The sequence below is a fragment of the Vitis vinifera genome, chromosome 13, assembly GCF_030704535.1.
Source record: "Vitis vinifera cultivar Pinot Noir 40024 chromosome 13, ASM3070453v1".
Classification (NCBI taxonomy): Eukaryota; Viridiplantae; Streptophyta; class Magnoliopsida; order Vitales; family Vitaceae; genus Vitis; species Vitis vinifera.
This window is the reverse complement of record NC_081817.1, coordinates 23,324,693-23,342,746: the sequence shown is the minus strand read 5'-3', so window position 1 is coordinate 23,342,746 and position 18,054 is coordinate 23,324,693. Positions and strand designations below refer to the sequence as shown.

General features: G+C 32.9%; 3 protein-coding genes across 3 annotated transcripts; all 3 read left to right on the top strand.

Annotated features, from left to right (window-relative positions):
• Positions 1–224: 224 nt before the first annotated feature.
• LOC100242967 (two-component response regulator ORR9) lies at positions 225–1,749 on the top strand. Its single transcript, XM_002267896.4, has 5 exons — positions 225–540; positions 635–714; positions 814–891; positions 991–1,061; positions 1,174–1,749. The coding sequence occupies exons 1-5, from the start codon at positions 438–440 to the stop codon at positions 1,280–1,282; spliced, it is 441 nt and encodes a 146-aa protein (XP_002267932.1). The 5' UTR covers positions 225–437; the 3' UTR covers positions 1,283–1,749.
• A 2,687-nt stretch (positions 1,750–4,436) lies between these two features.
• On the top strand, positions 4,437–5,937 carry LOC100246432 (two-component response regulator ORR9). The gene is given in 5 exon segments (XM_059742030.1): positions 4,437–4,621; positions 4,755–4,894; positions 4,991–5,061; positions 5,186–5,225; positions 5,227–5,937. Coding segments are annotated over 5 exon segments (507 nt in total). The 5' UTR covers position 4,437; the 3' UTR covers positions 5,299–5,937.
• A 2,944-nt stretch (positions 5,938–8,881) lies between these two features.
• On the top strand, positions 8,882–16,784 carry LOC100248094 (two-component response regulator ORR9). Its single transcript, XM_059742031.1, has 4 exons — positions 8,882–8,984; positions 15,690–15,829; positions 15,930–16,000; positions 16,127–16,784. Exons 1-4 carry the CDS (start codon positions 8,882–8,884, stop codon positions 16,233–16,235), a joined length of 423 nt encoding a protein of 140 aa, XP_059598014.1. The 3' UTR covers positions 16,236–16,784.
• Positions 16,785–18,054: the final 1,270 nt, after the last annotated feature.

Here is an 18,054-nt window from a genome sequence, read left to right as displayed (position 1 = left end):
TAGAGCCCAATGGTGGATTGGCAGGTGATGGGATCATGGGATCCCCAAGCTGGAGATGAATGTGTAGGGGAGCCCTTGGAAGTGCCCTAATCTCACATTTTTAGAATAATCTGCAATCTTCAACTTTAGTCAAAAGGCCTTTGGACATTTTCTAGTGGCCCAAACAGTGAGCCTATGGTCAATCAAATATATGGTCAGAAAGTCTCGTTTGTTTTTTCCAAACACGTTAATAACATAATAAAGAGAATTCATTGCTGTTCACTGGTTGAAAAATCAACCCAGCAGATCTTCAAGATTCTGGATGAAATCTCTCAGATCTTGCTCTCATTATAGCCACAAGATGGGTTTAGATATAAACCCACAAACCCCATCTCCAAACCATCTCCATTCACCTCTCTCATTCTCTCTTTTCTTCATCTTCATACTCCTCCTTTGCCATGGGTATTGCTGCAGAGACACAGTTTCATGTTCTGGCTGTTGATGACAGCCTCATAGATAGAAAACTGATTGAAAAGCTCCTCAAAACCTCTTCTTTTCAAGGTATGTTGCTATGAAGACTGATTAATCTCTCCTCTTTCTTTTTATTTTTGTTTTGGGGTTTTGATTGTTGGTTTTTGTGGGTTTTTTTGGACAGTTACTGCTGTGGATTCTGGGAGTAAGGCTCTGGAATTTCTGGGTTTGCAAGAGGAAGAGCAGAGAAATCATCATCCCCAAGTATGATTTTCTCACTGATTTTCTTCTATTCATCCTTTTCTTTTTTGGGGGTTTTAGAATAGATGTTTATTTTTTTCCTTTTCCTTTTTGCTATGGCAGGAAACGGAAGTAAATCTAATTATTACTGATTATTCCATGCCTGGAATGACTGGCTATGATCTCCTCAGAAAGATCAAGGTATCTTCATTTGCCCAATTGTTACATTTCAGATCTTATTCTTCCATTCCAATTTACTCAGAACAATTAATGAAAATCTAAATGAATGTGATTCTGCAGGAGTCTTCATCTCTGAAAGACATACCAGTTGTGATCATGTCCTCTGAGAACATCCCTTCAAGGATTAACAGGTGAGAAAACTACTTAAGGATTCTGGAATTGAATTTTCTCATCCAAAAGAAAATGAAATTTAGTTGAATCAATTTCTGATGTGAGAATGTATGTTTAATGGGTATTGATCAGATGTTTGGAAGAAGGAGCAGAAGATTTCTTTCTGAAACCTGTTCAGTTATCAGATGTGAACAAGCTTAGGCCACATCTACTCGGATCCAGAACCCTTTTGGAGATTTGAATTTTGAATCAAATTTGGATTTTCAATCTTCAAAAAAAAAAAGGGGTTGAAGTTTGATCTCCTTTAAATCTGGGATCAAGTACAGATATTTTGGTGATCTGAATCTCCAAGGTTGGCAGATTCGAAGAAGCTTTGAAGTCACAAAGATTGGAAAATCTTGCGGATTCTTGTAGAAGATCAGAGGAGAATTTGATCTCCATAAAGCAGTTTGAAGACTTGAACAAGGTGGAGAAATTTTGAAGAACTTGGAAGAGATATCGAGGATCTTGGGGATGAAAAAGATTTGAATCCTCCAAAGATCTTGAAGAAATTTGAAAAAGAAGAAGATTTTTAACTTCCGCATTTTCCCTTACATACTTAGACATGAAATAGATTGAATTTAATTTATGTATGTATTTTTTTTTGGGCCCTATGAAGCTATTTTGATAAAAATTAAAGTAATCAATCAATTAAATTATGATATAAAATGTGTATAGAAATTTGTGACATCACAATTATGGTTATTACAAATAACATAACTTTGAGGAAAATACTAACTTCCATAGTATTTACCAAAGTCCAAATTGTATTGTTGAATATATATATATGATAAAATTTAGGTGGTACAAGGAAAGTACAAATATAACTAGACTTGAAAATTGTAAATATGATATTATATGATTGATGATGCTTTTTCGATTCCTATAAAAAATAAAAATATAACTTCGGTAACTTATTTTTCTCTTAAATTATACCATTTTTTTCCATTTCATTTAAGTCATAGGTATATTGAAGGCCTTCCCCTACTTTGCCATCAAAACATTTGTTGGTCCCATATAAAAAATAGTCACCTCAACTTCGAGTTTTAAGTTTTTGTATTCGAATTGAGATTTGGGACACTATCCCAATTGGTAACATAAATTGAACGTGATTATTGTCCAAATGTAACTATGATTAACCGAGGTAGCACTATATTTGAATTTTTCATTTCATACGAGCATGATGTTTTGGCCTCTTGGGACATATGTGGAGTTAAACTTAAGACACGTTCTATCAAGAACCAACTTTGATATGATTGATCAATGCCCTAACGTCATATTCATTGTCTCATACAAACAATGGTGTGGTTTGTCTCTGGACATAGGTGGTCACATTATACACACTATACACACTTTCTATTAAGAATTGACTTTCGTATCATTCCTATGTTCTATTGCTTATGAGTTGGAAGGCTTTAAAACATAAACATGTATTATAAAGGAGTCACTCTCTTATTTAATATCCAAAAAACTTCACCCATTAATTGACCTAAATAGTTTTTGTCAAAGCAATGTTAAGAACAAAGTTGTTGAACCAAGTAAAAACTAAATTACATAAAATACCCTATTTAGAACCGGTTTGACAGTGTTTTTTAATCCCCTAAAAAAAAACTTCAAATATTCCTAAAATACCCATAGTATTTCCCACTACCCTTCCTTTTTTTTTTTTTTTTTTCCCTTTCACTCTCTTTAATTTTTTATGAAAAATTTTCACCAACAAGCCAACAACCAAAGAATTAATATCCAAACAAGTCAACAACCAAAGAATTAATATCCAAAAAATAATTTTGAGATTTTATACAATCTCATCGAAAATTACCGCAAGCTTATCATGTTGTAAGTTCATTGATATTAATTCTATTTTTTCATATACTTTACATTGTTTCTATTTTCATAATCATAAAAGTAATTTTTTGAGATTTTTTAATAATATAAATGTTTATATATTTTTGTCTAATAAAAGTTTTTAGTTTATTATAATATTTTCCTTTTGTAATGAATGTTCATTTTAGTAATTTATTAATATTAAAAGCGGTTTTATATTTATGCAACATATTGTCAAAAGTACTATTAAAATCACCTTTTTAAATTAAAAAAAAACGTTTTTCATAAAAGTACAGCAGAAGAAAACATTTTTTAGTAAAAACGCTTTTAATAGAAACACCCGTAAACTTGGGTAATTACATAATCCATTATAGAATTAAATAAGTCACCAAAAAATTTTTAGATTACTTTTTTTTTCTATATTTCATACTTCTTACAATGAATACCAAACAAAATCAAATTACAACCAACCAACCATCTTCCCTTTCAGTCAATGAGCTTCAAGACACCCAATTCACACAAATGAATAAATAAAACCATTTCAAAATACCCACACCAAAATGAGAAAAAAAAAATTGAAAATTTGAAAAATTACAATTAAATTAAGCATGGACCACGAGGCCTAATCAGCCATGGAAGTGTATGGGGGTCATCTTACAAGTCCTGATCAAAAGGCCACTGGAAAATCGATGCGACCCTTATCCAATCCAAGAGCCACTCAAATATTATATTATGAAGATGGGAAGTGGGAAGCATTATTCCTCTACCTGTAAATCTTTCTCAATCGTCCTCGCTTATTTCTATTATCATTAGCTTTGAAGGATAGTGCTGTCAATAAACCATTCTTTAATGAATGTAAGATCTATAAATAAATTTTGAAAATTAAATCAATAAAATCTTTTCAAATAAAATTTCGAAAATTGTACAAAATATAAATAAATTATTTGATTACTTTTGAATATGATGATGTTACACAATCAACCAAAGCTAAAAATGTGAAGTACATAAAAGATATATGCTTTTCCTTCTTTAATTATAAATTAATTAATTTGACAAGGACCATATACCAATTTTTCAATTGTTGGTATGGCAAGTCCTGGTAGGCTCCTGCAAGGCATTGAGCTATCAAATAAATATGTTTATATATGAGAAAGGAACACAAGACCTATTTGTTGGGGAAGAGCTACATGTTTGACCATTATCATCATTTTAATATACGAATGACCGTGTAGTTTCAGGGAAAGTGACATGAATGAAGCCAATATTTCCTAATTCCACATGAATAAAAATTATGAAATTTTGGTGATGGATGCATGTGTGTAAGGGTTCTTGTAAGTGCCCTCAACTCAATTTTTTAAAGCAAGTTGTACCCTTAAACACTATTCAAAAGACCCTAGGACACCTTCTGCTAGCTCAAGCAGTTGGCCAAAGGTCAATGAACATCCTCAAGATTCTGGATGAAGTCTCTCAGATCGTGCTCTCATTATAGCCAGATAGGTTCACTTATAAACCCACAAACTCCATCTCCCACCCATGTGCATTCATCTCTCATTTTCGCTTTCTTTCATCAAGACATACTTCTTTTTGCTGGCCTTTTTTGGGTGCAACAAGGCAATGGGTATGGCTGCAGAGTCGCAGTTTCATGTTCTAGCTGTTGATGACAGCCTCATTGATAGAAAATGGATTGAGAAACTCCTCAAAACCTCTTCTTTTCAAGGTATGTTGATAAGAAGATCGAATTTTTCTTTCTTTCTTTCTTTCTTTTTTATTTTTATTTTTTTCATTTTTATTTTTATTTTTGGGGTTTTGATTATTAAATTTTATTTTTTTTTGGTGGGTTTTTTGGACAGTTACTGTTTTAGATTCTGTGAGTAAAGCTCTTGAATTCCTGGGTGTGCAAGAGGCAGAACAGGAAAGGAAAGTCAATTTAATTATTACAGATTATTCTATGCCTGGAATGACTGGCTATGATCTCCTAAGAAAGATCAAGGTATCTTCATTTGCCCAATTATTACATTTCAGCATCTTATTTTTTTCACGCCAAGTTAGTCCCAACAATTAATTAGAATTCAAAATGAATCTGCAGGAGTCTACATCTCTTAAAGACATCCCAGTTGTGATCATGTCCTCTGAGAATATCCCTTCTAGGATTACCAGGTGAGAACATAATTGAAGATTTGTCCACACCCTTTTGATACAATTGAATTCTTCACATTCAGAATAAATGAATGGCTCGTTGATTCACTTTCTGATCTGAGAATGGTTAATGGGTATTGATCAGATGTCTAGAAGAAGGAGCAGAAGATTTCTTCCTGAAATTAACCTGTTCAATTATCTGATGTGAACAAGCTTAGACCCCACCTACTTGGATGGAGGACACTTGTGGAGATTTGAAGTCTGAAGCTTCACAAAAATGCTGGAAATTTGAATGTCGAATCTTCACAAAAACCATAATTAATCAAGGGTTTGAGTCTTGATCTTGGAAGATGGAAATCCTTGTAAGTTTCTATTCCTTTGAGTGGGTGGTTTCACCTAACATGGGGTCACAATCGAGAGTCTTATTGGGCCATTCTTAAGGCTAGCTCCTAAGACCACATGGTGCTCTACCAACGAAAGAGTGTTGATGTGCTACATTCGCCTCTCAATAAGTGCCACATCTCTTCAATCAGGAATTGTCCCTCCACAAATATAGTCCACTTCCACTCCATGGTGGCTTAGTGTGGGCTTAAAAAGTAGACGCATCCTCATCATACATGAATCGGTCTTATCAATGCTTCACTCGGTGCTTCCACGTGCTTATTAAGGATATACCTCTCAATGAGTGATGGTTGTTTGGGACAATGATTTTAGAGATTTAAATTTTGGTACTTAAACATAGAAGAATCAACGGAGTCTCATGTAAACGGAATCTCGCTTATGAATTATCATCCAAACTCCAATCTCATTTAGGGGTACCATCAAGAGAAAATCAAATATGTCACACTCATGTGATAGCATTCACACTACAACCTCATCAAGAATTAAAACAAGCTAATCAAGACCCTTAGCTAACTACCCTCATAAGAGCTAATTTCCTGAGGTTACTATCATCAGCTTACTGTTTGTTGTAATTATCTCTTATAAACCATATGTGATTCATTTGATGTAAAGGTAATTGTATATACAACCCTATAAATGGACCTTTGTTCATTTTCATTATACCTTATTATTAAACTTCCAATCAAACTTCTCCATTTTCCATAACACCTTTAATCATTCAACATCAATCAAACTTCGTCACTAGTACTACTTGTAATTGAGGCATATGTTTTTAAGGATCGGGCCTTGGGAGCGGGCAAATGTGCACCCAAGCCTCGCATAAAACCAAGAGAAACATAAATCAACATTAGAAATGTAGAAATGATCAATCTAGAATATCAAAACAAGATGAATTACTACTTTGTTAGGATCTTGTCTGCTCTATTATAAGGAGTCCTAACTCAAGTGGTAGCAAATCTTACTGTATGTGATTTTCCCTTAATCTTATTTATTATTCATAATTTTGTGCCTAAGTGTTGTAGATGAAACAAAAGCTTAGAGCAAAAAAGGCACAACACTCATAGTGAATTATCTAGTGGATATTCTGATTGTGGTTGGAAAATTAGTTCTGGATGATGAGCTTATCATGAAAATGTATATAGTCTAAAAAGGAAAAAATTTCTTCACAATCATCTTTATTTTCTTGGAGATAGTAGTTCAATGAAGACTTTGACCTTTGTTCATTTTCTAAATCAATATCTTCTTTTTCTTAGGAGAGAAATGAGGGTTTGTCTTTGAGAAAATTTTAATATTCCTTCAAGGTCTTAGGTATAGCAAGTTGAGCTTGAATTTGTTGCTTCTTAATAAGAAACTGAGGCATATCCTCTAAGAGACCGAGGAGGATTCTAAAAAAGTTTCTAAATAGTTTAAACTAAAGCATTATTCTTCAATCCATCCCACTATTTTTATCTTCAAAGTTCTTCCTAGTGGAGGGAAAATTACCAAGGCTTCTTCAGAGTCCAAAAATTATGTCATCATTATTCCAAGGTATATGGACATGATGAAAAGTTTTATGATAATTTTGATCAAAAATAAAATAAATACTTATGCCATTTTATACTTTATCAAATCCAAAAAGCATACAAAATATTTTGTATCACACCATAGCCAATAATTGAATGAAATTATTAGCTTGAAATACTTATCATTTTTTATTGTTGCTTCTTCCTTTGGATGACCGGTTTTAAGGTTACCTCCAACTAGAAGAAATATAATCTTGGGACATAAGATTTCAAATTATTCTTATGAAATTTAAGACACTTTTGACTTGTTATTACATATTAAATCTATCCTATATAGTTTGTGTTGTTTGTTGTTGGTGTACTTGTATACTTGATTAAAATAAAACATCGAATATAAAATTGTTTTTATACACTTTACGGTCTTGTTTGGTAATTTTCGAAAGCAGTTCTAAAAAATAATTTTTCATAACATTTTTTTAAAGCTATTTTCTCATGTCTTAGAGAACAAAAGTTTATTTGAAAATTTGAAATGTTTTAAACTTGATTTTAATATTTTTAAATATGTCTTAAAAATGACTTTTATATCTAGTACTTTATTTTTTATCATTGTATAAATTTATAATTTTTTTAAAAAATAACTTCCAATAAATAAGTGAAAACAATTAAATTATATTTTTTGAAAATATCATATATTTTGTTGTTAAAAATAAAAAATAGAAAATAATTTTTTATTGTCAAACATGTTTTATATATGTCCTTACATTTTTTACTATCGCCTTTGAAAACCAATGAAATTGAAAACACTCAATATACACATATAAATAAATAAAACCATTTCAAAACAACTTGATGAAAATGTGGAAAAAGAGGGGGGCGGGCGGGCGGGAGAAATTACAAAATTATAATTAAATTTAAGCGTAGACCACCAGGCCTCATCAGCCATGGACGTGTATAGGAGTCATCTTACAAGCCTTAATCGAAAGGGCACTGAAAAACTGGTGTAACGCTTATTCGATCAAAGAGCCACTCAAATATTATATTATAAAGTGTAGTTAAACTGAAATTTAAAAATAGATCATTTCACATTCACAAATCAATGGGAAGATGGCCAGATTCCTCTCTATCCGTTAGTCTTTTCTTAGGCATCTGTGCTTATTTCTATTATTATTAGTTTTGGAGGACACTGCTGTCACTAAACCATCTTTAATTATTGTAAGAATTATAAATAAATTTTAGAAATTTATAAGATATTGGATGTAATAATATCATTCTTCAACCCAGGATGAATCATCCAAATAATGGCTTTTAGAACAAGTCCATGACGTGTGATATTATTATAAAATATTTAACTTATCTTCATTGAATACTAACCGATACTTTTTAAAAAAGATGATTAAACCCTAAATCAATAATTAATATTGGTCATGCGTCATATTAGGAAAAGAGTGGGATAATGTTATTTCGGTCCTCACAAGTCAAATTCACTTGTTTGGATAGGTTTTTTAGTTCTTATTTTTTGGCTTCTTATCTCCATTTTAACAGACGAATCACTGTATACATGTAAGGGAATGAGACAAGAATCAAGCCAATATTTGCTAATACCACATGAATAAAACTTATGAAATTTTGGAGATACATGCATGTGTCAAAAGCGTTGCCGTAAGTGCATGCCCTCAACTCAATTTTTTAAAGCAACTTGTACCCTTAAACTCTATTCAAAAGACCCTTGAACACTACCTCAAACAGTGAGCCAAAGGTCAATGAATACCCTCAAGATTCTGGATGATGTCTCAGGGATCATGCTCTCATTGTAGCCAGTTAGGCTCAGATATAAACCCACAAACACCATCTCCAACCCATGTGCATTCACCTCTCATTCTCTCTTTTCTTCATCTTCATACTTCTTTTTGCTGGCCTTTTTTGGGTGCAACAAGGCAATGGGTATGGCTGGAGAGTCACAGTTTCATGTTCTAGCTGTTGATGACAGCATCATAGATAGAAAATGGATTGAAAAGCTCCTCAAGACCTCTTCTTTTCAAGGTATGTTGATAAAAAGATTGATTTTTTTTCCTTTTTTTTTTATTTAGTCTATTTATTCTATTTTTGGGGTTTTGATTATTGAATTTTTTTTTTTTTTTGTGGGTTTTTTGGACAGTTACTGTTGTAGGTTCTGTGAGTAAAGCTCTTGAATTCCTGGGTTTGCAAAAGGCAGAACAAAGAAATCATCACCAAGTATGGTTTTCTCACTGAATTTCTTCAATTCATTCCTTTTATTTTCTGGGTGTTTTTTCAATAGATGTCTAATTTTTTAATTTTTTTTTTCCTTTTTGTTATGACAGGGAACGAAAGTAAATTTAATTATTACATATTATTCTATGCCTGGAATGACAGGCTATGATCTCCTCAAAAAGATCAAGGTATCTTCATTTGCCTAATTATTGAATTTCAACATCTTATTATTTTACTCCAAGTTAGTCAGAACAGTTCATTAAAATTAAATTTTAAATAAACATGAATCTGCAGGAGTCTACATCTCTTAAAGGCATCCCAGTTGTGATCATGTCCTCTGAGAATATCCCTTCTAGGATTAACAGGTGAGAACATTATTGAAGATTGTCCACTTTTTCCTTTTTGATACAATTGAATTCTTCACATTTAAAACAAATCAATGGTTTGTTGATTCACTTTCTAATCTGAGAATGGTCAATGGGTATTGATCAGATGTTTAGAAGGAGAAAAAGATTTCTTCCTGAAACCTGTTCAATTATCTGATGTGAACAAGCTTAGACCCCACCTACTTGGATGGAGGACACTCGTAGATGTTGAGGTCTCGCGTCCCTGGTGATCCACGTAGTTGCCCAATGGGTGGACGCACGATCTCAACCAATATAGATTCTTGATTTAATCGTACTACCTGCAAAAGACGTCCGGACAGGGTGTTCGGACGCACCCTCCGATGGTTTTGTCAGCCATGGTTAGAGAGGGAGATAAATCAGTTGGCCTTTTTCTAGGTATAGCAGGCTTACCTTCCTTTTTGTGTGATGGTTTATATATATAGTATCAGAAGCTTTGTTTCCCTCTTTAATGGTAGGGAGATATTTTGTGTTGTCATGATGATACTAGGTGGTGGCAGGGCCATCATCACCCTACGGGCGATTGACAGAGATCGTGGTAGGTGTTGCAACTGTCAGAAAACGTGGTAGGTGATCGTGGGAAGTGACTTGTTGTCACTTCATTCCTGTCATTTCATTCTGCAGGTGGCGGAACGTGGGCCATGGCAGGCTGTTATGATGACGTGCAAGACTTGCTTACTTTAGTCAATGATCTGGACAAACATATCCGGATAGGATATGTCGATCATCCGGATGTGATATTTGCAAGTGTCGTGTGCTTCTCCCTGAGGAAGTCCGGATAGGAGAAGCGCGCCACGTGTACTCTTGGGGGAAATCCGGATGAGATTAATCCGGATGAGAATGTGTGTCACGTGTCATCAGGAGATGTGTGTCACGTGTGGGGAGGAGTCCCTATAGTAGAGATTTGAAGTTTGAAGCTTCACAAAAATGCTAGAAATTTGAATGTTGAATCTTCACAAAATCCCTAATTAATCAAGGGTTTGAGTCCTGATCACAAGTGGAAGATGGAAATCCTTGTAAGTTTCTTTTCCTCCGAGTGGGTGGTCGACTTGCCTAACATGGGGTCCCAATCGAGGGTCTTGGGTCGTTATCAAGGCTCCTAAGACCATGTGCTGCTCTGCCAACGAAAGGGTATGTCGATGTACTACATTCGCCTCTCGATGAGTGCCACAATCCCTTCAATCAGTATTTATCCCTCCTCAAATATAATCTACTTCCATCTCATGGTGGCTAGTGTGGGTTTAAGGAGTAGATGCATCGCAGTCATGCATATTTCAGTCCTACCAAGGCTTCACTTGATGCTTCCACATGCTTATTGGGATATACCTCTTAGTGAATCTTGGTTGTTTGAGACAATGATTTTAGAGATTTAAATTTTGATGATTAAACATGGAAGAAGCAAAGGAGCCTCATGTAAAGGGAGTCTCACTTGTGAATTATCACCCAAACTCCAACCTCATTTAAGACTATTAAGAGAAAATCAAATATGTCAAACTCATACGGTATCATTGACACTACAACCTCATCAAGAATTGCCAAGAGCTAATCAAGACCCTGAAGTTACGACATACCATCATCAAAGCTAATGTCCTAAGGCTACTACTCACTATCTATTGTATTTGTCTCTTTTAGACCCATTTGATGTAAATGTACGTAATAGCATATACTACCCTATAAATGGACCTTTGTTCATTTTCATTATGCCTTATTGATAAGCTTCCAATCAAACCTCTCTATTTTCTATAATACCTTTAACCATTCAACATCAATCAAACTGGATTGAAATAATCACTTGTTGTGGAGATCACTAGTACTTCCTATAACTGGGGCTTATGGTTTTGAGGATCAAGTCTTGGGAGCAGGCAAATGTGCACCCGAGCCTCTCATAAAACCAAGAGAAACATAAATCAATATAAGAAATATAAAAATGATCAATCTAGAATATCAAATCTGAAAACAAGATGAATTACTCCTTTATTGGGCTCTTGTTTGCTCTATTAAAAGGAGTCCTAACTTGAATGATAGCAAATCTCACAATATGTAATTTTCCCTTAAACTTACTTATTTTGTGCCTAAGTGTTATAGATGAAGCAAGAGCTTAGAGCAGAAAAGGCACAACACTCATGGCTAATTTTTTGATAAGAGGAATGATTCCATCATAGTTATCTTCTTTTCCCAATAGATAGTAGTTAAATGGAGACGCTGCACTATGTGTCTTTTCTGGATCAATATCGTCTTCTTCTTTTTGGGAGAGAAAGGAGAAATTGTCTTCAAGAAGTTTTTAATATTCCTACAAGGTCTTATCTACAACAAGTTGAGCTTGGATTTGTTGCTTTTTAATGAGCAACTAAGACATATCCTCCAAGATTGGAGATTGAGAATGATTCTAAAGAAACATTCTAAACAACTGAAACTGAAGTGTCATTCTTCAATCCATCCCACCATTTTATCTTCAAAGTTCTTCCTAGTGAAGGAAAAACTGTTGAAGCTTCTTCAATAATAGTATAATCTCACTATATTATCCATGCTAAAGCAAGCTGAGTGAAAAATAATTTGAGAAAAAACTGAAAGTTCTATAGGAGAAACATGATTTTTTTGAATTTTTATTATCTTTCCAACGATATTTTAAAAACTTAACAATATTATAATCATTTTGATTGATACTAATTTTGTCAACTAGGATTACTAGCATGCTTGATTTAATGCCTCTCTTATTCAAAACAATAACTTTGGTCATTCATGAATGTTCTATTTCTAATCCAAATTTAAGTTGACCCTACCATGCAAGTTTGACAAGTAATGAAGCTATTTTGACCCAACCACAAAAATCAATCAATCTTAATGTGTTATTAAGAGGTTTATGATCAATTACAAGTCTAAGTATTCATCTTTCCTATTCTGTTTGTTTTTTAACATAAAAGCATAACTCTAAGAAGATTTATATTTTCTCATTAATTTCTTATTAAGAAGTTCTTGAATTTTCTTTTTGCAATATTTAATAATTCATGATTAATATAAATTGGTCTTGAATTGGTAGGAGTACCTTTTTTCCTAAACTTTGGATTATTGGGTAATTCTACTTCAAGCAGATTCCTATGCCAAAATGCATTAGGGAATTTTGAACAAACTTCTTTAACCAATTTTTCTTTGAATAGTTGGATTATTTTTTTACTCTTCTTAATATTTAATTGATCCTCAGTTCTCTTATAATTAACTTATTGGATTAAAAAGTTAATATAGTTATCCTTAGTCATAATCCTTTTAAAAATGGTTGTGGATTTTCATTCATTCAAGTTTCTCATAAGTAAATTCAAAAAAGAATCTCTCCCTATTTAGGAGTTATATTCTTGTACCTTGACTATTTATTCTTGTGATAAGGTGGATAGTGTTTAAAAAAGGGTAACCTGAAGTGAATATGATTATATTTTAAATGTAATTATGGTCATTGTGAGTAAGGCCACATCTAAATTCTTACTACTACAATCATGAAGCCAATTACATCTCTTACATTATATAAAAACTAAAAAGAAAAAGAAAGAAAAGGAGGACACTTCTGAATAGGTAAATTTTGATTCTCATTGTTAATATTATTAAGGTTTTCTAATTTGGTTTTTATGAATATGATAGCTAGAGGAAATGAAAATTTGATATTAATAAATACTTTTATACAATTTTATAGTCTAAAGCTACAAAGAAATATTATTGTGCTTTAGAGTTGTGATTTGTTTTATGTCTTTTCAACTTTAAGTCATAAGTAAGTTATTTTATATATTGTCATAATACGAAACTATGTGAAAAACATATTTGTATCTCCTCATAATAAATAGTTACAAATTACTTCATAATTTATAATAGTTAGATGCATTTGAAAGTGTACTTGCCCATTCTCCAATTCACGTATCAATGGGGGAGATGGCAAGACTCTGAAAACTATTATTCCTCTCTATCTGTATAGCTTTCTTGAGTCTTTTCTATCATTAATGAGTGTAAGAACTATAAATAAATTAAAAAAAAATATATCTATAAGATATTCGGAAATCGATTATCCAAATAATGGCTTTTAGAACAATCCTATAATATTATTATAACATGTTTAACCTATCTTCATTGAATTACCATAGATGCTTTTCCTAGAAGGTGATTAAACCTGTCCAATAACTAATATCCGTCAAAGACGCATTATGTTGGGGAAAAGAGTGTAATAATTTTGTTTTGATGCTCTAAGTTAAGCTTGTTTGTTTAGATGAAAAATTTATTTCGAAAAATAGAAAATAAAATAATTTTTATATAAAATATAAAAAAAATTAAGAGTTTTTTAAAAAAGATAATGATTTTTAAAATTTGAAGTATTGAAAATCTTTAATTATTAGGTATTTAAAAAAAATTATATAAAAATTACTATATTTTATGTAAAAATTACTATTATTTTATATTTTAAACAAAAAAATTTTAAAAGTATTCAAATGAGTACTAAATTATCTTCAAATTAAATACAAAATATAAAAACATAAATTGATAAATGTAAAACGTTTTACAATTTTATAATTTTGGAATAATTTATATATATATATATATATACTATCTTTTATGTAAATTACTTTTGAATATGATGATGTGCAACAATTAATCAAATCTAAAAAAATATATAAAAGTATATCAAACATAGTTTTCTTTCTATAAATATAAACTAACTAGTTTGAGAAGGTTCATGTACCAATTCTACAAATTTTTGTTATGGCAAGACCTCGTAGGCATTTTCATAGGAGATAAAGGTCAAAGCATTGAATATTTTGATCCATAATTTAAACAATCACAAAAGTCTAAGTGAAATCAATCTCTCTCTCTCTTGTGAGGGTACATCTCTATATCTATTTTAATATGCGAATCACAGTATACATTTCAGGGAAAGAGACATGAACCAAGCCAGTATTTGCTAATTCCACATGTCTAAAAATTATGAAATTTTGGAGACCCATGCATGTGTGCAAGGGTTATTGTAAGTGCCCTCAACTCAATTTTTTAAAGCAAGTTGTGCCCTTAAAGACTATTCAAAAGACCCTTGGACACCTTCTGCTAGCTCAAACAGTGAGCCAAAGGTCAACGAATATCCTCATGATTCTGTATGATATATACATATCTTTTATGTGAATTACTTCTAAATATGATGATGTGCAACAATTAACCGAAGCTAAAACAAATATATAAAGCATATAAAACATAGTTTCCTTCCTATAAATATAAACTAACTACTTTGAGAAGGTTCATATACCAATTCTACAATTTTTTGTTGTGGCAAGACCCCGTAGGCTCTGGCAGGCATGTCCATGGTGAGATAAAGGTCAAAGCATTAAATATTGTGATCCATTATTTAAACAATCAGAAAAGTCTCTCTCTCTCTCCCTCTAATTATCTTTGTGAGGATAAACGATGTATTGGAATCTTACAAAGAATAGACAGTGACGGTTTGTTGGGGAAGAACAGCATATTTGACCACTATATCCATTTTAATATACGAATCACTGTATACATTTCAGGGAAAGAGACTTCAAGCCGGCCAATATTTGCTAATTCCACATGAATAAAAATTATGAAATTTTGAAGACACATGCATGCATGTGTATAAGAGTTATTGTAAGTGCCCTCAACTCAATTTTTTAAAGCAAGTTGTACCCTTAAACACTATTCAAAAGACCCTTGGACACCTTCTGCTAGCTCAAACAGCGGGCCAAAGGTCAATGAATATCCTCATGATTCTGTATGATATATCTCGGATCGTGCTCTCCTTATAGCCAGATAGGTTCACTTATAAACCCACAAACACCCATCTCCAACCCACGTGCTTTCACCTCTCATTCTCTCTTTTCTTCATCTTCATACTTCTTTTTGCTGGCCTTTTCTTGGTGCAACAAGGCAATGGGTATGGCTGCAGAGTCACAGTTTCATGTTCTAGCTGTTGATGACAGCCTCGTAGATAGAAAGTGGATTGAAAAGCTCCTCAAAACCTCTTCTTTTCAAGGTATGTTCATAAGAAGATTGAATTTTTTTCTCTTTCCTCCTATTATCCTATTTTTGGGGTTTTGATTGTTGATTTTTTGTGGGTTTTTTTGGACAGTTACTGTTGTAGATTCCGTGAGTAAAGCTCTTGAATTCCTGGGTTTGCAAGAGGCAGAACAGGAAAGAAAAGTCAATTTAATTATAACAGATTATTCTATGCCTGGAATGACTGGCTATGATCTCCTCAGAAAGATCAAGGTATCTTCATTTGCCTAATTATTGAATTTCAACATCTTATTATTTTACTCCAAGTTAGTCAGAACAGTTCATTAAAATTTAAATTAACATGAATCTGCAGGAGTCTACATCTCTTAAAGACATCCCAGTTGTGATCATGTCCTCTGAGAATATCCCTTCTAGGATTAACAGGTAAGAACAATATTGAAGACTTATCCATTTTTTCCTTCTGATACAATTCAATTCCTCACATTAGAAAGAAATGAAAGTTTGTTGATTCACTTTCTAATATGAGAATGGTTAATGGGTATTGATCAGATGTCTAGAAGAAGGAGCAGAAGATTTCTTCCTGAAACCTGTTCAATTATCTGATGTGAACAAGCTTAGACCCCACCTACTTGGATGGAGGACACTTGTGGAGATTTGAAGTTTAAAGCATCACAAAAATGCTGGAAATTTGAATGTTGAATCTTCACAAAACCCTAATCAATCAAGGGTACTTTGAATCTTGATCTCAAGTGGAAGATGGATGTTTGGGATGATGATTTTAGAGATTTGAATTTTGAAGCTTGAACATGGAAGAAGCAAAGGAGCCTCATGGAAAGGGTGCAGTCTCAGTTGTGAAGTATCACCCAAACTCCAACCTCATCTTGAATTGCCAAGAGCTAATCAAACCTTTAGGCAACTAACATCATCAGAGCTAATCAGATACCCTAAGGCTACTACCATCATCAGATCTCTTATGAGCCATATGTGACTCATTAGATGTAAAATCTCATGTGATGTAATGTAATTGTATATACAACTCTACAAATGGACCTTTGTTCATCTTCATGAAGCCTTATCATTAAGCTTCCAATAAACCTCTCCTTTTTCCAATACCTTTAGCTGCTCAACATTCTTCTTATTGTACTACGAACTTCACCCCTCCATAATTGTTACTAGAAATAAGATCTATTTGATCTGTTCAGGATGTAAGTATATGGGAAAGTCACAAATTGCCATTTCCATATTTGACTCATTCCATCCCTTCAGAATTGGGTGCTTCACCCCTCTTGTCCATCAAGGGGTATCAATACTACATCCATTTCTAGGATGAGTAATATACTTGGTATGCCAATATTTTGTACAACATAGGCTTCTTTTCCTTGGCCCATTGTGAGCGCCATATCACCTATACATGTTAGCACTCTCATTGCCAACTTCTATACTTCCCCTTAAGCTTAGTGCAGCTAGGGAAACAACACTAAGCCTATTTTTTAATCTACCAGAATGAGTTGTTGATGCAACTTGATCAAAGGAAGGGACAAGTTGAACTTGCAGCTTCTTAGACATCAATTTTTCTTTAACAAAATACAAGCTTAGCTGCATATGTTTGGTTCTTGAATGCAATGCTGGATTGGCTAATAGTGAAACTATGACAAATTTCTCGCACCATACCAAAGAAGGCTTTGAAGACCGTAAAATTTACCCTTCTGCCTCAGTAGAGGGCCTAGACACAGTTTGATTAGCTTTGCTCAATCCCACAAGTTTTCAATAGACTTCTCTTAATTTAGATGCGAGCTGCCATCATTGAACTTTGAACTTCAAATCAATGGGGCCAATGGGTCAAAATTGTCGTGCTAGTAGGCTTAAGTTCGCCCTAGCTCGACCTGCCTAAGTGGGCTTGGACCAAGCAAGGTTAGGTAGTAGGCCTGACCCACTAGAGCTCTAGCAAAGCCTCTTACTCCTCGAGCCGAGCCCCATAGCCCATAGGCATTCTATGCTGTCACGAATCTCCTTATGTTTCCACCTTTTTAATCATAAGATAAGATGAAAATCAACGTAGCAGTCAATATTCAATAACTGAAATTAATTTTTTAAAAATCAATGGTTGAAATTATGAGGATAATTGTTTATGATGCAACCTAGGATAAAAGGAAACACCTATTAGTGGGCCTCGTACCATCAACAGCAGCAAGAATAGTAATGTTCATGCTAAAAATACAAATTTTAGGAAAATTATTGTTACCCATATTAAAAGAAAATTCATTTTTTACGTCAAATAATTGATTTTTTAATAAATTATGGTTTCAAAAATACTTTATAAATTTCAAAAGAAACATTTGAATATTTGATAAACTTAATTATTAAATTGTTGTGAGCATTTTTATTGATCAAAATAGAAAAATTAAAATTTTAATCAATTTTCTTCATTTGTATGTTATAGATATTATATCATGTAAAAATTAATTCTTATGTAATAA